The 24,398-nt window shown below is 52.5% G+C and overlaps 1 protein-coding gene across 1 annotated transcript; it reads left to right on the top strand.

Moving 5' to 3' along the window:
* Positions 1 to 254: 254 nt before the first annotated feature.
* Positions 255 to 24,398, top strand: PEDS1 (plasmanylethanolamine desaturase 1). The gene is made up of 6 exons (XM_081034362.1): positions 255 to 1,146; positions 7,726 to 7,845; positions 17,434 to 17,525; positions 18,748 to 18,892; positions 20,256 to 20,468; positions 22,503 to 24,398. The coding sequence occupies exons 1-6, from the start codon at positions 1,023 to 1,025 to the stop codon at positions 22,622 to 22,624; spliced, it is 816 nt and encodes a 271-aa protein (XP_080890488.1). The 5' UTR covers positions 255 to 1,022; the 3' UTR covers positions 22,625 to 24,398.

The raw sequence follows: 24,398 nt of genomic DNA on the forward strand, positions 1-24,398 counted from the left end.
CTGCGCGTCCTTTACCTGCGGGGGTAAGGAAAAGCCTGTAACGGAGCTTACTTTCCTCAACAAGCACTAACTCAGGAAACAAGCGTCTACTGTGAACAAAGCAAGTCTGGGCCTCGGGAGCTGGTGTTCTGGTGGGGGAGACGCCGACTGCAAGTTCATCGCCCGTGACGGGCACCGCGAACACAAAACAGGGTGACGTCACAGTGACTGGGGGCGGGGCAACTCTGCGCGGGGTGCTCAGGGGGGACCTCTGAGGAGACATCATGGGTTATTAAGAGTGAAGGAAATGCCGCCTCTAGGTCCTGGCCCGGCGCCTCACACGTGAAGTGCTCACCGAATCTTACAATGTGACTCTGAGTCATTCTCATCAGTTTACCGTCCGCTCCTGCAGGAGAACAGGAGCCCAGTGCTTCTCCGCCCCGGGCGCACCGCACGAGCTGGCACACAGCAGGTCTACGCGCGGTCCTCAGGACCTGGGCACCAGGGAGGGGTGTAAACCGGCCCCAAGTGGGGGGCCCTGTTCGCAGCGTCCACGGGACGCTGGCTCCCTGGCCCGCGCTCGGCGTCCTCACTCGCGTTCCGTGCGTGCTAAAGAAATGCCCACGTCTGGGTCCAGCGGCGCAGGACCTCGCCCAAGGCACGGGACAGTAAACCGAGCCTGAGGTGGGAGGCGACACGGGCCGCGTTTCCGCGAGGCGGGAGCCGGGGCCCAGGCCAGAGGCGGAGCCGGACCGGCAGGAACGCACCGCCGCCCTTCGCTTCCGCGCCCAGCTGCGCCCAGCTGCGACCCTGCCCCTGGGGCTCCGCGGTTGGCTGCGGCTCGGCGACCGCTGATTGGTCTGGAGGCCAGGCGCGGGTCCTGATTGGTTGTGACGCGCGCCCGGGCGAGGCCCCCGCCGGCGCCGCCACCGCCCCCGGCACTGGGCAGTCATTGGGCGGCGTGATCTCGCCGCGGTTCCGCGGCCCTGCCGCTGCAGCCGCCGCTGCTAGCAGAGTGCACCGGGAGGGCCGGGCGAGTGGCCATGGCGGGCCCCGAGGACGGGCCGGGCCAGCAGCCGGAGCTCGATGAAGACGAAGCAGCGTATTGCCGGCGCTGGGGCGCGCAGCACGCCGGGGCCCGTGAGCTGGCCGCGCTCTACTCGCCAGGTAGGACCTCTGGGCCCCCCCTCACCCCCCCAGGGCCTGCAGTCACCAGCCCGGGCTGCGGACAGCGACCCCGGCGTCCCCTGATCAGAACCCCAGCCTCAGGCCCCGAAGCAGAACTCCAGCCTCGGCTTTTGCTTGCAAATAGTGGCCCCAAGTGTGGGGACCCCATCCCAGCGCCACTTCCAAGCCCAAGCCAGAACCCCAGCCTCGAGGCTTTCTGGATGCAAAGACAGTCCCATCAAGGCACTGTAACATCAGCTCCTGGAGCTACAGACAGAGCTCCCATCACATCCCCAAATCTGGATCCTAGCCCCGGCGCACCCGCAGCTGCAAAGAGCGTCCCTGGACATAGGGACCCCCACCCCGGTACAAGCTGAAGCAGCTCTTCAGCTACATGCACTGCCCCGGCCACCTAAAACTCACACCCCATCCCAGGTTCCCCAGATCCGGAATTCACACCCTAGGGCCCCATCTACGCCCGAGCCACGGCAGTGAGATGGAAACAATGACCTCACCCCCCAAATCTGGGCACCTCAGCCCACCCTCCTCCACTCTGGAACCCCAACTTAGGAGACCCCAACTACACCCTTCCCCCAGAGCCCCATCCTACTTTTAGTTTCAGTGGCTTCCGACCACCATCTCCTTCCTCCCTTCCTTCACAGCCCCCACCCACCCACCCAGTAAGGAGAGTCAGCCCTTCGGGGGTGAGCGTCAGGTATTCCGAAATTCCAGATGGTGAGAGCATTGCAAATCCTCTAGTTTAAGCTTCTCCCATACAGAAGCCCCAACTCCATCTCTTGCCCCTCCCCCATGTACATATATTAACCCCCTCCATTGGGCTCCGGCGTGGAGCTCCCATAGTCCCCAGACCAGACCACAATTTAGAAACCCTTGCCCTCAGGCCCCTAGCTTCTTCCCACTGTGCCTATCATTTATGCACCATCAAGCACCAGCCTCCACCCCCTTCTCTAACTTACTGGTGAGCTGCAGGAATCTCATTGCCTAGCTCCAAGAAGGCCAGTGTCCCTGGTGATTAAGGAAGTGCCTTTGAGAACTCCAGAGTCAGGTGACTGTGAGCTGCCAGAGAGCAGTCTGCTGGACATGGCCATCACACCGAGCTTTGTTTGTCAAACATTCTGACATCTTTCCGTTTACCAGGGGGCAACCGCCATGCATGCCCTAGCCTGGGGAGGGCATGGAATGTGTCCACTACCACCTTTGACTTCCAGCCCTGACCCACCTGGGTTTGCATACCAGTTCTGCCATAACTGGCTACAAGACCCTGGGCCGTTTGCTTTCTCATTGAGTCCTGGGTCACCAGAGACCTTTCTGGACTTGCAATTCCATGCTCTGGGTGTGATTTTTTTTTCCTGACCTGGCTTGGGCACCTGGCTCATGCTGTCATGGTTTCTTCAACCTTTTCCCAAAACACTCAGCCTGTAGTCTAACTCCTGCACTTCCAAGGGCAGGCTGGGTTTGGCACCCTGACTCTGCTACCTAGTTGTGTGACCTGGGCCAAGCCACTTTCCCTCTCTTAAGTCTCAGTTTCCTCAACCTCTGAATGGGTACAAGGTAAAGTTTATTTATTCCTCACTGTCCTTAGGAAGAGGAAATGAAATCATCCACTTTGGAAGGCACAAGGCCTGGCATACAATTGGCGCTCCCTATTGTTAACCCAATAGTATGACCTTTCCTGTGAGTCTTGGAGTAAGCTGCCTCACTTCTCTGGTCCTCAGACTCACCACCTGGGAATCGAGGGTAGGAATTCAAAGGCCTCCTCCTTTGATATCCAGCTCTGCCCACTTGAATAAACCCTACCCCCTACCCGCTTTCAACCAAGTCATACCTGGGCATTCTGAGCCTCCCCAAGGGATGTCCATCTCCACATTCCACTATGATGCATCTTCGTCTAATTCTGGTTTCCCCAAGTGCCCCTCACTCTGAAGAATAGACATGCAGGGACCTGAGGCAGGCAGGGACCTTCTTGCAGCCCCAAGCCTGCAGTCAAGGCCTTATCTCCTCCTGACATAGAGTTTGGGGTCCAGGTGTGAGGATCAGGGAGGGTGGGGGGACTGGCCAGACTGGTTTCTCCATATGCTATAGGTCTCCCTCTGCCTACCTCTGTCCCTTTCCTGTGTGGCCTTGAGGAAGTACCTTGACCTCTCTGGGCCTGACCTATAAAATGAGCGACTGGGCTCAATACATATTGAGCACCTTTGTCCCAGTCCCTCATCTAGATCCTGGAGACAAAGCAGTGAACAAGACAGGAAAAATGGGGCCAGCATTTTTCTAAGCCCAATACAGAAAGGAAAGTACCTTACTCGCCTGGTGATGGCAATCCCTATGGAACAAATACCAGGGGTGCCAAAAACATGTATACACATTTTAAGCAATCTATGTATTACTTTTTAAATATCTATATATTACTTTTCGAAGTTGAATTGAAACATGTAGCAATGTGTTGTATGACGTTTGCTCAAAAGATAGCATTAATCAAATGAATGCTGGTGTCCCTTCATTGCATTACAATTTTAATACAATTTTTTCCTTTTTTAAAATGTATACATTTTAAAATGTATACAAAAAAAAATCTATACATTTTTTTTTGGCACCCTCTGTATATATCGTGTTTCCCCGAAAATAAGACCTAGCCAGATCATCAGTTCTAATGCATCTTTTGGAGCAAAAGTTAATATAAGACCCAGTCTTGTCTTTTTCGTCTTTTTTGTCTCTCACGCTCTGGCCTGCTGTTTCTCTTTTTTTTCCTCTGTCTCCCTATAATTTTTCCCTGTCTGTTTTTCTCCTATCTCTCTGTTTCTCATCTCTCTGTGTCTCTTGATTCTTGTTCTCTCTCATCTATCTTCCTGTCTCTCTTCCTCTTTCTCTCTCTGGTCACTGCCTTCTCCTTACCTACTGTCCCAACTTTGCTGAAGCCGAGGGTCTCCTAGTAGCCAAACGCCATCAGAAATACAGGTTCTTCAGGGCTTGTCTGACGGAACTGGAAGAGTCAGGCCTGCTGCCAAGCCTCTGGCTGAGGCCCCGCCACCACCCCCCAGGAAAGCAGTGATGGCTGAGGCCTGGCGCCTGACCTCTCTTGCACCTCCCTGCCCTCCACAACCACCACACACAAGCCTGGCCCCTGCCTCAGGCCAACAGACAGTCACTGCTCTAATTCGGCCCAGATCGTGGACCCTGGCCAGTCCGGGGATGGCTCGAGGAAACAAGGCCCTAGCACTAAGCCAGAGGCAGCCTGGCTCTTAGATCTCCTCCGTGGGCCTTAGTCTGCCCATCAGTAAAGTGACACCTGTCAGGCCACCTGACCGTGCCGGGCTGGACTGTTCGTGGTGTGACTTTGGTGACCCTCAAATGACTCTGGACAAGTCACTTCCTCTCTCTAGGCATAGTTTCTCCCTCTGAAAGACCGAGCAAAGGTCCCAGCCCACGGTGTACAGTGAAGGCTGGCTGAGGTCACCCCTGGCACTGTCCCTGGCATGTAGGAAGTGCTCAGTGAAGGCCGCTTATACTGGAGGCATATTTTGTGTGGATCAAAGTTGAGGCATTTGATCTGCAGAAGGATCCAGAGGCCAAAGAGAGAGTTTAGGTGGGAAAATATTCCAGTTTCGGAGGTGTTCTCCATCACATGGGGAGTGAGCTGGGCACTAGAGTGAACTTGGAGCTCTTGCCCACTTCTGATGGGGCCGCCACTGCTGCTCAAGCCGGGGTGGCCAGATTCCTGGGTTCTGAAGAAAAGCAGGAAATAGGAATTTTATGTGATTTCTTTTTGTTAAGTGTAGCTAATTTTTTTTTAAACTGAGCGAAATATGCCAGAGGGAGTGGGTCGTGGCACCTCTGATGTAAGCTAAACCTGGCACCCCAGCTGTGAGAGGCCTCAGTGGGTGTCAGCCCTTGTTACTGTTACTGTTACTTGATTGGGTTGCTGTCCCTGCAGTTTGGGAGGCAGGCAGGCAGGTTGGCATTGAGGAATCACCTGTCCCTTACCTCTAGCTGCCCCTCCCCCACACACACACCAGGCTTCCTGCTTCTGAACCCCAGGCCCTGGCCGCAAAGAGGAACCAGAACGGGGAAGGCGATCCTGGGCCAGATTGTGGTGACTCTAGCTGGGGGCTGCTGGGGTGGCAGGGCCACCGTGGCTGAAGGGAAACAGCTCCTGCCCAAGAAGCAGGAAGCAAGGGGTTCTAGGCCCTCTGCTGCTGCTCCGTGACCCCGATTGGGGTCCTTGCCCTTTCTGAGCCTCAGTGTCCTTATCCGTAGGAGAGGAATCAAGGGGATGTGATTCTGGGCGTGTCCCTTCCCCACTCAGAGCCTTGATTTTTTTCTCAGAGCAAGGGGAAGGCCACTGTTTTGATTCTGGCTCAGGGCGCAATGTGCTGTTGTGCAACCTGGACAAGGCCCTTTCTCTCTCTCTGTTTCTCTGAGCCTGTTTTCCTGTCCGGAACAATGAAATGCCTACTGTTTCCTTCCCAAGGTTTTTTGGGGAGGGGTGCCCAGAGGTAAATCCTGGCAGTTTTTCCTTTTGGATCATGGTTGGGAATTTGTTCATTCCACGAGCGTTTACTGAGCACCAGCTGTGTGCCAGGACCTTGATGAGCAAACCAGACACAGTCCCAGGTCTCCTGAGTTCACATTTCGGTAGCGGAAGACAGATGTTATATAGGCAGTGACAGTCCCGTATGGCGGACGTCATGTTGGGGGCGCCCAGGGGTCAGAGGAGGAATCATGGTTGGCTTCCTGGAGGCAGAGAGTCCAGGTTGAGATTTGTAAGAGCAGTGCCAAAGTCAGCCCGGTGCAGAGGGGGTGAAGGGAACAGCACACACAAAGCACTGAAGAGGACAGAGGACCGATACAGGAGGAACCTTCCTTATGTACCCTGCCCCCTTTGGTTGTAAATCACTCACAGGAGCCTGCCTGGCCCTATTATTTAAGGTGGGCCTGACCCAGAATGTGGTTGGGGCCATAAAGGTGATGGGGCATGGAGGGAGGGACCAGGGACAACAGGACAGGGTTGGGTAAGAGCAGGGTCTCAGGAGCCAGACCCTCTGGCCACAGGATCCTGGTCGGTAGCTTAGTAGCTAGGTGGCCTTGGGCTACTTCCTTGGGACCCCTCTGACCCTCAGATTTCTCATCTGTAAAATGGCATCACCTCAGCAGGTATCTGGCACATGGTAACTGCTCAGTAGATGTTAAACACTAATGATAAGAAAATTATTATCATTAAGAGTCTTCCGTTCCCTTGGGACCAGCTGCCTGGGAGAACAATATTCCCAGGGGCCCTGTCACACATTCTGTATCACCGACATGATGTTTTTGTTTCCCTTTTTTCTAAATTTAATTTAAAATTAGGAGAAAAGATTTTTGATAGAGTTAGTACATTCACAAATTTTAAATTCAAAAGGGAGTAAGTGAAAGCCAGCCTTGACGACGTAGTTTTTTCTTTTGTTTGTTTTGTTTTGTTTACATAAATGGCTGCTGTTTGCACTTACCAGTATGTCCTGGATATCCCTCCTCATCCACACATAAACAGCCACCCCAGCTTTTTCCTAGCTACAGAGATGCTGTGGACCAAATTAATTTGGCTGAGCCCCCAGGCCACAGACACTAATGGCTTGACGCCTCAAACAAAGCTGCAGTGAAGTGAATCAGCTTGTCTGAGCTCACCTGCCTCCTAAACATGTGTGGCCACATTTAAAGAGAAGATTTCATACCCACATCCTGATGTTTGGCTTCTCCTGAGAAGCTCCAGCCTCCCTGGGCCCATACTCCCACCTGGCAGTTGGTGGCCAGTTGGTGGCCACTCTTTAGAAAAGGCACGTGTGCTGCAGTGTCCCCCTGTGCACACGCGGCCCACCTCACTCCTGCACGTCACCCGCTGGCACCCGGAGACTATGAGCCTTTGTGACCCCTCATCTTCACACTGCCGCTTCCTCCCTGTGGCTTACTCCCAGACCCCCTGCTCCTGGCAGGAGCCCTAGGAGTGGTAACCAAGGCCCTGTTTCTCCTGAATTCCTGACTCACTGCCAGGAGCCCTGCTTGATGGAGATTGGGGTCTGAATCTCTGGGATTAAAAGCTGTTTGTAGCTTCCACCTCCAAGTAATTACCTACGAAAGGGCATAAATGAAAACCGTGGTGCCGGTTAAAAAAAGCTTATTAAAGATCCCTCTGGTATCTCCAGAGAGAGCCCAAAGGGGCCCAGGAGATCAGCGTTCTGGTTCTGTCTGCCAAAGACTTGGCACATACGAGGCTGGCTTCCTGGTTCTATGACCTGTGCCACAGGGGCCTGCGTTCAGAAGGGCCCCACACTTGATTTACCGCAGCCATCCCTGAGTGTATGACCTTGGGCAGGCCCTTTCCCCTCTCAGGGCCTCGGTGACATCATCTGTGAAATGGGTAGATTGGGGCCTTTCCTTCGTGGTTGTCCCTAAGTTCAGCCTGTGGTTAGCACTGTAGACTCATGGAGTACAGTGGAAGAGCACCCCCTTGGGGCCCAGCTCTGCCTGGCTGTGCTCCTCCATCCTCTGGACCACCTGCCCAGCCAGCTCACCTCTCGCCTCTCCCTGCAGGCAAGCGCTTCCAGGAGTGGTGCTGTGTGGTCCTGTGCTTCAGCCTCATTGCCCACAACTTGACCCACCTCCTGCTGCTCGCCCGCTGGGAGCACACGCCCCTCGTAATGCTGGGTGTCGGTGAGTGCCTACGGCTTGGCTGCCTGCCTCGGTTTCCACAGGGGCCAGAGACCTACCTAGTGTCTGCACCACTCTGACGGCGACTTGCACGTGTGTGCGTGTGTGGGTGTGATGCTCGTGTGTGTGTGCTCACGAGTGCAGTACGTGCTGGGGGAACCTGCCTCCCATCTCAGTCGGTGGCACCTGTGTCCTTCCTGTCAGTTGGGCCAAAACCCTGGGCATCCTCCTCTGTTCCTTCCTCTCTCACGTTCCACATCCAAATGAAATGGATCTGAAATGGTCTTAGGCTCATGTTGTGTTTTTATTGCCTATAAGGGGTATTTGGAGTTTGGAAGGCATAATCCAGACAAAGTAAGTTAGAAAGTAAAAAACCATCAGCAAATGTTCTTGACTCCACTCTCAGCATGCGTCCAGATCCAGCCATTACTCTGCACCGACACTGTCCCCACCCTGGTCCAGCCACCATCATCTCCCACCTGGACTATCATGGGAGCCTCTTCCCTGGTCTCCTTGCCTCACACAGCAAAAGGGATACTGTTAGAACCCCAGGCAGGTCAGGCCACTCCCCTGCTCCCCCTCCCCCCATATACTTGGAATAAAACACCAACTCCTCAACACAGCCTGGCCACAGCTTCTCCTCGGCCTTCATCTCCCTCCACTCTGCTCTGGCTCACCCTGCGCCCCCCTCACTGGCCTCGTCACTGTGCCTCTACCATGCACTGGACACACTCCTACCTCAGGGCCTTCGCATATGCTGTTCCCTGCAGGAACTCTTCCTGCAGACACCTACGTGGTTCTCTCCCTCATCCAGGTTTCTGCTCAGAGGTCACCTCCTCAGGAGGCCCCTCTGACTATCCCTCAGAAATAGCGGCCCTGTCACATGCTGTCCCCTCACCCTACTGTTATACAATATATTTCTTTCTTTATTGTCTGTCTTCCCCCTACTCAAGTGTCAGCTCCCTGAAAGTAGAGTTTTTCGTCTATTAACTGCTGTGTCCCCAGCCCCAAACACAAAGCGTGGAACACAGTAGGTGCTCGATAAGTATTTGTTAGATCAGTGAATGAATGAGTGAGCAAGCTGCAACTTGTTAGTACACTGAGTGTTTTCCTTTGGTCAGTCGTCACCCATCTACAGCCTGACAGGCTTGTACGCTTGTCCTCATTTTTCAGATAAGGAAACTGAGCTGAAGCTCAGCGAAGGGACCGGCCCAGAGTCACACCTCAAGCCAAAAGCACAACACAGGTCTTAATTCACTGTCTCCACTCCCGGGTCCTGGATGACTAGTTTCCTTCCTCTCCACTCCCCGCCCCGCCCTCTTCCCTCTAACTCACACACTGTCCCCTCCCCCGTCCTGGGCTCCTAGGCTGTGGAGGCAGCTGTGCCCTTGGCCCATCTGACCCTCCGTAAGCGTTCAGCTCCTTCAGGCTCATTAACAGACTCCTGGCTACCTAAGCCAATAGTGCGGGGCCAGCGAATGGAGCCATCTGAGTCTGGGATGGGATCGGCATGTGTTCAGGGGCCCGGCCAGCTGGAGGAAGGGGGCCTGAATCCATCCAGTGCTGGGGAGCTGGGTCCCACCCACGGGAGCCAGATGGGCCCCTCTGCCCAGGAATGCGAGGGACCTGCACCCCCACCTCTGCCTCAGAGCTCCACATTCAAGGGCAGGAATGTAGACAGTGTGAGCCCTGAAGCCCCATCTGGGGTGGTTACAAGCAGGTCCCAGCTCCACCACCTCCTGGCTGTGTGGCCTTGGGCAAGTGTCATTGCATCGCTGAGCCTCATTTTCCACATCTTGTAAGTGAAGCTGCCTTCTAGGGCTATTGTGAGGGCACAATGCATGTGTGTATAACTGCTGAGAGGGCCAGTGACGTAATAGAGGTAGGGAGGGGACACTGCCCAACATACCACTCACCGGGGCTTGGGCCTTCTGCCTCAATGGTCAGTTTAACAAATGAATATTTCCCAAGTGCCTACTATGCCCCAGGCCGCAGGCCGGGCACTTTTATTAGGTTGGTGCAAAAGTAATTGCGGATTAAAAGGTTAAAAATAATTTGCAAAAACCACAATTACCTTTACACCAACCTAATAACTCTTGGTGGAAATCTAGTGAGGAGGTTCTGATCACCATCCTCCAGGAGGCCAGGAGACTTGCCCTTTGGCCCTCACCCAGGCAGCAACAGTCTGGGATCACATATCCAGACCTACCCGGCTCCTGAACCACAGACTAGACAGCCCCCAGTTAGCACTGGGAGGAGGGGGTAGTCTAGGCAGCAGTCCCAGCTTGGGCAAAGAATCGGCAGCGTCAGAGCCCAGGTGTGTGTTGCATGAGCCAGGACAGTTGGTGACCCCCCTCCCTTCCCTGGTTGGGACTAGAGTTTCCAGTCCTGAGCCCAGGAGATCGCTGGCTGTCCAGCCAATGCATCTGACTCCAGCTTCCCAATCTCATACCTTTGTCTCTGGGCTGATAAGAGCAGACAATCCCCTGATAGTGATGTTTGCACAGACGCTAATCAATTTAAGTAGCTGCTCGGATTTGTGTGTAAACACGCAGGAAGTAAGGGCACTGTGCCAGCCTACAGAGCCCGCCCCCGGCCCAACATTATCTCCCCAGAGTTCCGGTGCCTCTAGCAGGCCTTTGAAACCAGGAGAAGCAGAAGCATGAGAAGGTGCCCAGTTAATAAATGCAAACAGATGGTGCAATGCTGGGAACAAAATCAAGATAAGGTAGTAGGCACAGAAGAGGCCAGATGTCGGGGAAGGCCTCTCTGTAAGAGTGACACTTGTGTAGAGACCCGAAGGAGGTGAGGGAGGGGGCCAGGCAGATATTTCTGGGAGGGGCATTCCAGGCAGAGGGAACAGCAAGTGCAAAGGCCCTGAGTCTGGTGTATGCCCATTGCACTGGGGGATAGAAGGAGGCCAGGGGTTTTATCCCAGGGGCCATGAACAGCCATTGGTGAGTTTCCCGTAGGGAGCTGACATCAGCTGATGCTGCAGGGAGTTCAGACGGGGGCAGGGAGGGCCAGAGAGAAGGCAGAGGTGGTCACCCAGACCTGAATAGGGTGGTGGAGGTGGTGAGAAGCTGTGAAAGGTGAGCCACCAGAATGCTGCCAGGTTGGCTGTGGAGGTGAGAGAAAGAGAGGTCAGCGGCAACTCCAGGTTTTTGGCCTGAGTGACCGAGCGGATGAAGCTAGAGGAGCAGGCTTGAGGGGAAATGCTTGAGATACGTGCCTGAAAGCCAAGGAGAAGTGTCGAGCCAAGGAGAAATTAGAAATCTGGAAGCCCAAGCTGGAGTCAGGGAAGGCAGCTACAGATCAAAATCTGGGAGGCCTTGCCGTGGGAAGAGGTGGTGTGTGAAGTTCAGGTAGGTACTGGTCGTGTGCCCCCCCCCCTCGGCTCCCACGTGGGCTGCATGGGAGCCGAGAGGACACGCAAGGCTGCTAGTGCTTCCAGGTTGGGGAGAGAAGAGCCAGCCAACAGGTGGGGGTGCGCCGCAAAACAAGAATGTGTGTCCAGAAGACTTGGGGGGCAGCGAGGAGGCCACTGGATTTGGCCACATCGGGGTCCTTGGCAACTTTGACCAGGACTCTTGTCATGAATGAATGAGTGAACAAATGACAGCCCTGAGAGCCCTGAGCTGTTTGCTGCACTTGGAGAAAATGGATGGAGAGTGTGGATGCTTATGAATTGGTCTTTGAAGAAGAGGCTGGGAGTTTTCTGGGAGACAAACGGAAGAGAGGGTGTCGCAGGTCAGGGGCACAGGGAGTGAGTGCAGGGTGAGCGGTAAGGTCAGAGGTCATATGGCCTCAGATTAGGGCTGGCCTGGCAGGTCAGGTGGGGCTTCTCCGTGTGATTCTGAGCTGAGAGAGAGGATTTGGCTCCGGGACTGTGTGGACCAGTCCTCTGTCCCAGCCACTCTGTTTCCACACTAGCCTTTGAGTTGAGCAGAGGCAAAGAAATCCTAGCTGGGTGACCTGTGGGGCAGTGGGGCCCCACCAAGAGGCCCAGGAACTGTCTCAAGGTCACCCAGTGAGTCAAGGTAGCCTGGAGTGAGTCATCCCCCATCCCAGTGTCCTGCAGACAGGGAGGCAGCCAGGCCGAAGCCGTCCCCAGGGTGAGCCAGCCACGGCCACTGGCTGGGACAAAGAAGCTTCTGTGTGCCCGCCTCTGCCACCCCTGCCCTGATTAAAGCAGCCTCAGGCAGCAGGCCTGGAGCCTAGAAACAGCCAACCAAAGAAGCCCAGGGAACAAAGAGCCATTTCCTCCCAAAAGGAGGGGAGAGCTCCTCCTCTCCCAAAATAATTTCTGACCTCTGTCCAAAGCGTACGTTCCCCCTCTGCTTGGAAGCCTGAAAAGGCCCGGTGCTAGTCATTTACCAGATGACAAAACTGAGGCTCGGAGAGGGGAGTAATATTTAAACTATTAACTATAGCTACCTTTGATGAGCGCTTACTGTGTCCCAGGCACTGTGCTAAGCACTTTACCTGCATCAGCCCATCTTGTTAACTGATTGTAGTTAGGTGGAGTGAATACTATTAATACCCTCGTTTCTGGGACTTGAACATGACGGCTTAGCGTCATCATGCCCCTTGAAATGGTCTCCAGCCGCGATCCAGCAGCCCTGACTGCCCAGCTGCTATGTGACCATGGGAGGAGTCTCATTGCCTCCTCTGGAAGTCGGGATGTGGAGTGGACATGAAGTGTGATAATACACTTTTTTAAAAAGAATTATTTACATATATATATTTTTTTAATTTTATTAGGGAATATTGGGGAACAGTATGTTTCTCCAGGGCCCATCCTCTCCAAGTTGTTGTCCTTCAATCTAGTGGAGGGCGCAGCTCACTGGCCCATGTGGGAATCGAACCAGTAACCCTGTCGTTCAGAGCTCACGCTCTAAACCAACTGAGCCATCCCGCTGCCCCGAGATAATACACTTTTTTAAAATAGACTTTATTTTTAGAACAGTTTTAGATTTACAGAAAATAAGCAGCTAGTATAGAGTTCCCATATACCCCTGCCCCCAGTTTCCCGTTATTCTTAACATCTTGTATCTGATACTAGTATCATACATTTGTTACAATTACCGCTTCAATATGGATACATTATTATGAACTAAAGTCTAGTTTATTGAGATTCCCTTAGTTTTTACTTAATGTCCGCTTTCTGATCCAGAATCCCATTCAGGATTTCACATCACATTTAGTTGTCCTGTCCCTTTAGGCTCCTCTTGGCTATGGCAGTTTCTCTGAATCTCGCTGTTTTCCGTGATCTTGACAGTTTGAGGACCAGTACTTCCTAGCATGCCCTTCTGCTGGAATTTGGTATTTTTCTTGGCCTGAGTTATGTGTTTCAGAGAGGAGGAGCTCAGAGGTAAAGTGTCATTTTCATCACATTGTAGCGAGGGGATGTGTGATCCACACGACTCAGGACTGTGAAGTTGCCCCTGACCCCCAGCCCAGGTAGTGACTGTCAGGTTTCCCCACTGGAAAGTTACTCTCCTCACCCCCTCCCATACTGTCGTCTCTGGAAGGAAGTCACTGTGCACAGCCCGTATTTAAGGTAGGGGAGCTGTACTCCCAAATAATGCACTTTTTAACACCTTTGACATAGCACTGGGCACACAGGAAGTCCTCCAATGTTGACCGTTTGTCACAGACATTGTTTTTTCTAATACAAATGCTCCTCAATTTACGATAAGGTTACATCCTGATAAAAATATCATTAAGTCAAAAATGTATTTAATATACCTAACCTACCAAACATCATAGCTGAGCAGGAAATTAGAAATCATTTCTTAATTTTAAACGTGCTTAGAACACTTTCGTTAGCCTACAGTTGGGCAAAATCATCTAATACACAGCCTAGTGTATAATAAAGTATTAAATATATGTAATTTATTATGTGTCTCACTTTCACACCATCATAATGTCAAAAAAGCGTAAGTTGAACCATTGTAAGTCTGGACCTGCGTTGTTTTTGCCATTATTCTTGTCAATGTAAGGATTAAATGCTAAGGATGATTAAGGAGATAAGATGTGTAACCCGTTTAGGAACGGCCAGGATACAGATTAGGGATTAAAAGAGAGAAAACATTTAAGATGCTGACATAGGATCTAGTACCTAAATTGCTAGACCCCAAAGGAAATGAGGGCATATGCCTCCACACAGGTTTGTATGTAAACATTTTCACTGAAGTGTGAGTCCTAACAGTCCCTACCTAGAAACAACCCAGACGTCCAACAGCGAAATGGATACACCTGCTGTGGGACATCCAGACAATGGAATCCTCTTCAGCGATTAAAAGGATGAACTACAGCTCCATTAACTACTTGGATTATTCTAGAAGTATGCTAGTGAAAGAAGCTCAACCCCAAAGAGCACATGCTACATGAATCCATATGAAGTTCTAAAACAGGCAAAACCAGTCTATAATGATGGGAAGCAGATCAGAGGTTGCATAGAATAAGGGTGGAAAGGAAATTAGGGGGTGCGAGGTTATCCGCGGACGAGCCGCCTTCCCAGGAAGGCAGCATTTTATTTTTTATTGGGGAATATTGGGGAACAGTGTGTTTCTCCAGGACCCATCAGCTCCATGTCAAATCGTTTTCAGTGTAGTTGTGGAGGGTGCAGCTCATTGGCCCATGTGGTGTTATGAGCGACGCGCTCTAACCACTGAGCAAACCGGCCTCCCCGAAGGCAGCATTTAAAGGTGTCGTTAGAGCTGTCGGTGTAGGGCCTCGACGCACCTCAGCTGACCCCTCACTGTGCAATGGAAGATGCTGAGACCCAGAGGATCAAGCGACTTGCCCAGGGTCACCCAGCAATATGGTAGCAAGAGATGAGGCCCCCGATTCTTGATCTCTATTCACCTTAGCTCTTAGCCACATGGCCTCTTGCCCCTCCCACTAGGCACAGGCAGTGTGTGTACAGCATCCTACAGGATGCAGTAGGAGCTCTGTTAATGCCCCTGGACCTCCTGAGGTACAGCTTAAGGGCATGAAAGGGTCCTGGCAGGTAAACCCGCCTCTGTCCATCCCATGGCTGCCGCTTGCACACCATGGGACTTGGGGGAGGGGCGAGGGTTGTTAACTTCTGAGAGCCCATTTTCGCATCCAAGAAGTGGGGATAATAAACGCAGCAATCTCAGGTGGTGACAAGGGCCGTGATAGAAATAAAGCAGGGAGATGTGACCAAGAGCACCTGCCCGAGAGGTTGGCTTCAGCCTGGGGGGTTGGGTGATGATTGCCCGGAGCTAGGAGGCTGAGGAGGAGCCAGCTATTCGGGGATCATGGGGAAGGGTGCCGTGCCAGGTCGAGGGACAGCAAGCCAGCAGCCCTTGGCTTCCGTCTCCCTGACACCCTTGCCCAGGTCCACCATGCCAGCATTGTCACTGAGGAGCAGGACTGCCCAGCCCGGGTGGGGTCCTCAGTCCACAGGCCCAGCGGGCCCTGCTGAGCCCTGTGCCGTCCCCAACCCAGACAACTGTACAGTGTCACCCTGTGGCCTATCCTTTGGCTTCCGCCTGCCAGGAGGTGGTGCCGCGTGTCCTTATCACCAGGAACTTGCAGGTGCCTGCATGTTGCTGTGTCTCCCCTACCCCCGCCATCTCACCCGTGTTTGGCATCCACGGGGTGGAGGCTGTAGGTCCTTTGTGAAGTCTTCGTTCACGGCCACCCCTTACTTCTGGCCCGGGCATCAGAACGGCATAGCCACAGCGATCTGCGCTCCCACTCTTGCCCCCTCACTTATGACTCCCGTTCTCCAGGGAGGCCTCTAGGGGCTTTTCTGCAGCCTCCCGTCACCAAACGGCTGAGGGCTCTAGCAGAACTTAAAGATCCCTTAAATACATCGCTGGGCCTTGGACGAGTTCACATGGAGAAAAGGAGTCGAGGGATGTGGAGGGACAGGGTTTGCCTGAGGTCACGTGACCCAGTGGCCAGCACTCATCACTGAAAACTGCACTTGTTCCCGCCACGTTTGACAGCTTTTCCCTCCTCACGTCTCTTTGCCCCAGAGATGGTGACGCATCTCTAGCTCTGGAGCTTGAAGCACAGCACAGGTCCTCGCTGGTTGCCTGATAGACTAAATAACTGAATAACAACAACAACAGTAATAGTAGATGTGGAGGGCTTACTGAGCGCAAGTACTGTACCTCGTGTCTACATTGATTAAGTCAGTGAATGTTTACTGAACCCCTGGTAAGTGCCAGAAACCGGAATACAGCCGTAAACAAAAGATTACAATCCCTACCTTTGTGGGGCTGACATTCTTGTGGGGGAGGCAATAAACAAAGAGCGATGAAGTCCAAGGTAACAGGTGCTTGGAGAAAAGGAACCATAGGAGATGGGAAACGCTGCAAGGTGAGAGTGTTTACAGTTTTAGATCAGGTGTCCCTGGAGGATTTGAGGGAAGGCCTGAAGGAAGTGAAGGGGTGAGCTGTGATACATCTTGGGAAAGAATGTTCCAGGCAGAGGGAACAGCAAATGCAAAAACCCAGAGGCGTGTAAGGGCACTCAGAGGACGGGACACGCCTAGAGCCTAGATGGCCGACATCCAGGAGAGGGGCGCATGACGGGGGATGGCACTGAGGTGTTACCTAGGACAGGTGCTGGCCACTCGGCCTCAGTTTCTCCATGTGTACGATGGTGATGGTGCACCCTGCTGTATTAGATTTGGGCCTTTGAGGCAGGTTAAGAGCCCGTCTCTGGCACTTGCCATTTATGCCACCTCGGTCTAGTTACTTCTGTTCTCCAAGCCTCCGTTTCCACCTCTGTAAAGTGAGAATAAAAACTGTACCAACTTCGTACAGATCATGAAAATTCATTGACATCCTCAATTAATGGTAGCTGCTATGTTTTCTTTTAATCATCATTCCCATCTATCTACCTAGAGGAAACGGGGGCACAGAGAGGTTAAGTAATATGCCCAGTGTCCCATGGCTAGTGGGTGACAGCTGGAATTTGAGTCCAGATGTAGTAGCTCTTCCGTGTCACACTGAACCCTCAAGTGACCGAATGGTGTTGGGGTCTCTGAGGGGACCCTACTCCAGTTCTGAATCAGTTGAGACAAAGACAAGGAAAAGGCCGCTAGAGGCCAAATTATCATGTTTATTATTGATAAAAGCTATTATAGATGGAGTGGGGGGGAGCATCACGTCTACCTGAACCTAAGGTAGGACATTTCCATCTAGTCACTGACAACACTGGAGCAGAGTGGGCTTCCCTGTGTGGGATGATTGGGGGTCAGAGACAAGGGGACAGTCAGCTCCTAACAGGGAAACGTTGGGCTGATCTGAGCATGCCCAGTTTATTCTCTCCAGACTCACCAAGCAAATGAGTTCCCACATCTCTCATGGGGCAGAGCAAGTAAAGGGACAGATCCAGATTGAGGCCAAGAGTGGTATTCCTGAGGCTCCATTCACAGGGGACAAAGTGTACCAAGTGGAGAAGGGACAGCCTCCACCCTAACAAATGAATGAATGAGCAAGCAAGCCAGTGAATGCATGGCTCCCTAATTGGGGGTGAGCAGATGGGGAGATGTCCCTCTGTGTGTCCCGCTGCCTAGGCTCACCCTGTTCTTGTCCACAGTTGCAGGGGCTCTCATTGCTGACTTCTTGTCGGGCCTGGTGCACTGGGGAGCTGACACTTGGGGTTCTGTGGAGCTGCCCATCGTGGGGAAGGTACGTATATTGACCCAGCCCAGCCTGTAACCTCTGGAAAGAGGATGTGCTCTCTGTCCTTGGGTGAGCCTCTTTTCCTATCTGAGCCTCTGTTTCCCTATCTGAAAGATGGGAACTATCCTTCCAGCCTGACCTGCATGCCCCTTCTCTGGGACTAGAACAGGAATCCCCTGGGTTTTTCTGGAAGCAAAAGCATCAGGCATGGGACAGTCCGAAGCTTTGATATGTGTCTGCCTCACCAGAACCCTTGACTTGGGGGGACCACATCTTGTTCTCCTTTGCCTGCCCTGCCTCACTGTTTGTTTATTTGTTTTAATTGAACTTTTATCTCGTATCAATCAGACCTTTTTGACTGTAAGTTCCAGAAAATCCAGTACAAACTAGCTTAACCAAGCGAAGGCACTGATTTGTGTACTGAAAATTTCAGGAGTGGAACCAAATTAACGCGTGGCTGGATCCAGTAGGACAGACAGACCATATTCTTCAGTCCAGTCTCTCTCCACGTCTGTCTCTGCTTTCCTTTCTGTTGGTTTCACTCTCATGTAGGCTTTCCCCTGGTAAGGTGGCCAAGATGGCTCCCAGCTGCCTAGACTTCCATCCTCCTAGCTCAGCACCCACCCCCAATGGAAAGAGAACTCTCCTTTCCCATAGCTATAGCCAAAGTTCCTTGGCTCACTTCCATTGGCCCAGCTTGGGTCACATGCCCATCCCTCAGCCAGTCCCTATTGCTGGAGGGACAGAATGCTCTGATTGGCCAAGCCAGGGTGACATGCTCACTCTAAACTAGGGAATGGTGGGCTCAGCCCCTACTAAGAGAAGAGGGGAAAGCTGTTACCAGAAGGAAGGGTTTAGATGCTGGGAAGAAATAGAGGGTGCTACCTGTCACTGTGTGACCTCCTCAATTGTCGTAAGGGGGGAAAGACGGGTGGAGATCATCTCCAAGCCCCTTCTCAGCCCAGGTGGGGAGACTGAGACCCAAAGGAGGGCAGTACCAGCCTCAAGTCCCCGCCAGGTCATTGGGACCTGTCCTCTGCTAGAGCTGCTCAAGCTAGACCCTAAAGGCTAGGGGAATCTGTATCAGTGGCATGGTCGAATGTTCTGGCGCCCCGAGGGCAAGGAGGTGAGCTCGAATTGAGTGTGTGTAGCAGGTTGTGGGGAGTTACTGACCACCACAGGCTGACTGGTTAAGATGTATCCCCACACAACTCTTACCCCACCACAGGCTTTCATTCGACCATTCCGGGAGCATCACATCGACCCGACAGCCATTACGCGTCATGACTTTATTGAGACCAATGGGGACAACTGCCTGGTGACACTGCTGCCTCTGCTGAACATGGCCTACAAGTTCCGCACCCAGAACCCTGGTGAGCATGCCAGCTGGTGGTGACCTCCAGGGGGTCATGGGGGACAGACACTCTCCTCAACCCCCCCGGAGCCTGCTGTGGTTTGTGTATGTGTGTGACCCCTCACAGTGTTATAAAACAATTTTAGTTATCTTCTGGTAAAATTGGGATATGTGACATACAGGTCTCTGTTTCTAGCTTCTCTTAAACAATCCGATCTGGTCAGGGGTCCTTGTTCCCACTTGGCTTCACCGGACCGGAGCTGAGCTGCGCTGCCCCCGTTAGACAGGACACATACTCTCCAATTTGCCACAGTCCCCACTACTCCCTACTGTCCTACACCCAGTCCATCCCCCCTTCCCCCGTCATTTGCACTACCTACCTGGCCCTGAGAGCTTTTGGTTTTGCTGCCCTGGCTTAGTGGAAAGAGTAAGAACAGTGATCTCAAAACAGTCTTGTGTTCAGATCTCTGCCCTGCCTATTTTAGGGAGGGAACTTGTCACTCCAAAGCAGTCGCTTCACCTCTCTGAGCCTCACTTACCTTATCTGCCAGGTCTTGTTCTAACAACTTGACACCTCACTGATCCTTAGAGCAGCCTTCCTGAGAATAAATGTGATGAGTGTCCATGGGGGAGGGTGTTGTGATGCCCCACCCACATCCTCCTCGCAGGGGTGTAACCATCCCATGGCTGCTGTGAGTGGTGGCTGCTAACAGCTCCCAGCAGCCCCTTCTGAGAACTGCCAGGGCAGGTCCTCCCTCTCCCCTGGGGATGAGCCTGAAGCCAGTGATCAAAACGCCTACAAAAGACCAGCCACCTCATTTCTAAGTGGGACCAACTATAGAGCCATTAACACTTCAGAGATCGACCCCCCAGCCCCAGGATCAGGCTTGAGGCAAGACTATCCCCACACCCCATCTTTGCTTAGCTCGTCCCCTGTCCTGCTTCCCTCCCTCGGATGTTTTTCCAGAAGAGAGGACTCCCTGCCCCCGCCCCCAGGTAAAACACGTGCACCTGAATCCTTGTCTCAGGCTGTGCTTCTGGGGAACCTGGACGAAATTCTATTCCTGTTTGATGGATGAGGAAGTTAAGACTCAAAGAGGGAAAGTCACTGACCCAAGCTCATACACACAAGAAGTATCACAGCTGGGATCTGAAGCCAGCGCCACTTGACCCCAGAGCCCACGTTCTTCACTGTTCCATGTGATAACTCACTAGCTACCCACGGAGCAGCAGGGGAGCCTGAGCTTGCCTGAGCCCATGTGGGAGGTTGAAGGAGCCTGCGATGGGAGTTGGCCGGGGTGCGTGGTGAGGGCCAGGCTGGTGACAGCCCGTGTGACGGCTGTGTGGGCCCTGTGGGCACCCACCCTCTCCCCACCCCGCAGAAGCCCTGGAGCAGCTGTATCCCTGGGAGTGCTTCATCTTCTGCCTGATCATCTTCGGTACCTTCACCAACCAGATCCACAAGTGGTCACACACGTACTTTGGGCTTCCTCGCTGGGTCATCCTCCTGCAGGACTGGCATATCATCCTGCCGCGTAAACACCATCGCATCCACCACGTCTCACCCCACGAGACCTACTTCTGCATCACTACAGGTGCGGCTGGAGGGTGGCATGGAATGGGCCACCCCTGCTCCGGCTGCAGCTTCATCCTCAGGGTCAGAAGGACAGAGGTCACAGTGGGAGGTCATGCAGTCCTTGCCCTGAGGGAATGTTCTCTCAAAACACATTTATTGAGTACCTGCTATGTGCCAGCACTCTTCTTGGCGCTAAGGACACAGCAGTAAACAAGACAGACACCCCCCTACACCTCATGGAGTAGATTCCAAGCACTCATCCATCCAGCGAGTATTTACTGAGCACCTACTATGTGCCAAGCACAGCTCTGGGCTTGGGACACAGCACTGAACAAAATAGGCAAAAATCCTGACTTTGTGGCATTCACATTCTAATAGGGGACATTCCAGACAGTTAATAATAAGTACTGCATCTGATGGTGCTAACTGCTCTGGAGGAAAATAAAGCAGGGCATAGGAAAATGAAATGGGAGGACTTCATCCTTTAAACAGGGTGGTCAGAGAAAACCTCTCTGAGAAAGTGACATTTGAACTAAGGGAGAAAGTCACACAGATCTGGAGGAAGGACACTGCAGGCTGTGGGAACAGTAGGTGCAAAGGCCCTGGGGCAGGAGCCTGCATGTTTGAGGTGCAGCAAGGAGGCTAGTGTGGCTGGAATGGAGGACATGAGGGGCAGAATGATAGGAGAAATGAGAAAGTCCAGGTGTGAGGAACGCCATGGGAAAGAACAAAGCATAGTGAAGGGCAGAGAGTGATGGGGGGCATTTTCAGAAAGCTGAAAAAGTATGGGAGGGGACCTGCAGATTAATAGGGACGGATTAGTCTAAGCAAAGGGAACCACAAGTACAAATGTCTTAAGGCGGAACATCCTGGGGTGACTGAGGAACAGTAAGGAGGCCCACATGCCATTGGTAGTTAATGGGCCAGTGCCAAAGAGGTGAGGTGAGGTGAGACAGGCAAGCAGGTTTTCCGGGGCCAGCTGGGTGTCTTTTAAGGTTAAGAATCTCAGAGGTGATGTCAGGTCAGGCCAACTTAGGTTCAGCTACCAGCTCCTCCATGTGTGCCTTTAGAAGACTCAAGGCTCCCTAGGTATCATGTCTCATCCACAAAATGGGGCTGCCACCTCCTTCCCATAGCACCGTCACAGGGCTGGTGTGAATGGCAAAATGGCAGATACAAAGTGCTTGGCATGTAGGTGGGTACTCAATAAGTTACAGTGACTGGGTGTTTTTTTTGTGGGGGGCAGTTGTTTTGTTTCTTTCTGGAGGTAGAACTGAGAGCCACAAAAAAATAGTTCTTGCTCATCCTAAAATCATGCTCTTTGAGAGAAGGTAGAGGGATTAGGCTGTTTAGGAGATCTGTTAACTGCTCAGCTAGGGTTGGGATCTACCTTGGTTTGGCCACCTACTAATTGGGAAACTCCCCTCTAAGCCTCAGTCTTCTTATGTGGAAAATGGGACTAATAATAGTATGTACCTCATGGTTTGGGTCGGAGATTAATCCAGATTAAATAACATTGTGATCAATATTTACTGAGCTCCTACTATATGCAAGGCATCATTCTTGGCATTGGAGATCAACAGTGAAAGAACATGGAGTTCTTTCTGCTCTCCGAAGCTGACATTCTAGTTGAGGGATGGGGAGAAAACCCAGCACAAAATGGGGGCATGGTGAATTAATGAGAATGGTTACATTATCATAAAGGCTATAAATAAATAAAAGAGAGTGACGTGACAGGCCTGGAGTGCTGTTTAACTGGTACTCACGGAAGGCTTCCTGGAAGAGGTGGCATTTGAGCCAAGTGATAAGAAACGCTACCATGCCTAGCATATAGTAAGAAAGTGAATGAGTGAGGGGATGAAGGCATGTCTGAACAGCCCCTAAGCCCATTGGCCTTGTCCTTAGATTCCTTGGTCAGTCCTTGTCCCCTCCCCTCTGCACACCCACTACCGGTTGCTCTTGCCCCAGGCAGGGCCCGCTGTCTCCCTACATCCCCTCAACTGCTGCTCTCCCACTCAACCCTCACCCTCCGGTGCCCTGTTTTCCACTGCAGGCTGGCTCAACTACCCTCTGGAGAAGATGGGCTTCTGGCGACGCCTGGAGGACATCATCCAGGGCCTGACAGGCGAGAAGCCTCGGGCAGATGACATGAAATGGGCCCAGAAGATCAAATAACTCCTCCAGCCTGCCACCTCGTTGCCAACCTTCCCCAGACCCTCAAACCGAAGCCATCTGCCAAATTCCAGCCTTCCTCGCACTGGCCCCTCCAGGTGGAGAGGACACCTCCTGGGCTGGGCCCGGGGACCCCCAGCCCACCGTACGTGACACAGAATACTTGAGCCACTGATTTTTCATTTCCTTTTTTTCGTTTTCTTTCCTTGGCCCCTCCCCAACCACCTGAGCTGCTCCGTCTGCCAAGCCTGACTGCAGGAAAAGGAGCCCCGCCCTGCCAGCCGTCCCTTGGGTAGAGGGGAAGCTCACCCACTCCTTACTCCTACCGCCTCCGGCCCCAATGGGCAGCCCTTCAGCATGGCTGGCATTGGGGCCACTGAGTCATCTTATCTGTCCCTCCTCGTCTGCCCCCCAGTGATCCAGGAGCCCTCAGGCATACCTAAATGTGCCTGGAGCATTGCCCTGCCATAGCCCAGCAAACTGACCCCAGAGGCCTGGGTAAGTAGGCATCTCCAGCCACCACCTTCAGCCTAGCCTTTCCACCCAAGGATGGCAAAGTGCAAGGCTATGAGGGCCACTGGCCAGAAAAGGCCAGAATCCCCTGCCCAAGTCTGGACCCCCACTTTTCCCCCAGTCCTCCCCTCTCTGCCCATGTGATTCCAGCCAGAGCTAATTTTCTAACTGAAGGAAGTCATCGCAGGGTGCAGCCTCTGCAATGGGTTTTGGTCATTTGGAAGGGGACACAGTGTCCCTCTGGCCAGGGATATGTCAGAGAAGAAAGAATGGGGCTTTTTTGTTTTGGTTTTTTTTTAAAGGTGCTTGCTTGTTTAATGTAAATAATAGAAAGCCTTAATATCTTTTCTGTAACGGAGTAATATTTTAATGTCATGTTTTGGATGTACATAATATATTTATAACAAAGCAGCAAGAGTCTACCTAACCTTGGCTGCCTCGTGTTTCCTGATTGGCTGGGGAAGGCGGGTAAAGGAGCCTGGAGGGTGAGGCCCCACGCTAGCCCATTACCAGCTCCGCCCCCAACCTGAGACAGTGAATTAATGTGGACATCTGCTCCAAACACTTTTAGAGGGGATCCACGATTTGGTGAGGAATGGTCTTCACGCAGGAAAGCATAGAGTAATGAAGTCTGATCCCTATTCGTGAATTCCTTCAGCAAATGTTTATTGGCACCTGGTGTGTACCAGGCTGTGATCTGGACATTGGGGCATAGAATAAACAGACAAAGACGGACCCTAGTGGAGTTGACCTCCTGAGGAAAGGGACAATAAACATATAAATGCACATGGGCATTCAGATGTGGATTTGTAAAGAAAATCAAAAAGCATGGAACCACACTGGAAAAGCAGGGTGGTGGTATTTGGCAGGGTAGTCCAGGAAGGCCTCTGAGGAGGTGACATTTGAGCTGAGACCTGGAGAAGATGGAGCCAGTTGGGGAAAGGGGCTTCCTGACTGGACAGCAAGTGCGACGGCCCTGAGGGCAGGAACGCGTTTGGGGTTTTTAAGAGACAATGTGATTGAACTGGAGTGAGCAAGGGAAAAATGGAAGATGAGGTTGAAAAAATAGGGATTAGTTATATGGAATCTCACCAGCTGAGGTAAGTGGGGATATACTGGACATTTTAGATAAATGAGCATCTTGTTCATTTATTCATTGAACAAATAAGGTACCTCCTCTGTGCTAGGGACTGGGATTCAGTAGTGAATACTACAGGCATTATAATCAATATTAGTCTGGGCTAGATTCTACAATGTTAACCAG

The sequence above is a fragment of the Rhinolophus hipposideros genome (assembly GCF_964194185.1).
Source record: "Rhinolophus hipposideros genome assembly, chromosome: 22".
NCBI lineage: Eukaryota > Metazoa > Chordata > Mammalia > Chiroptera > Rhinolophidae > Rhinolophus > Rhinolophus hipposideros.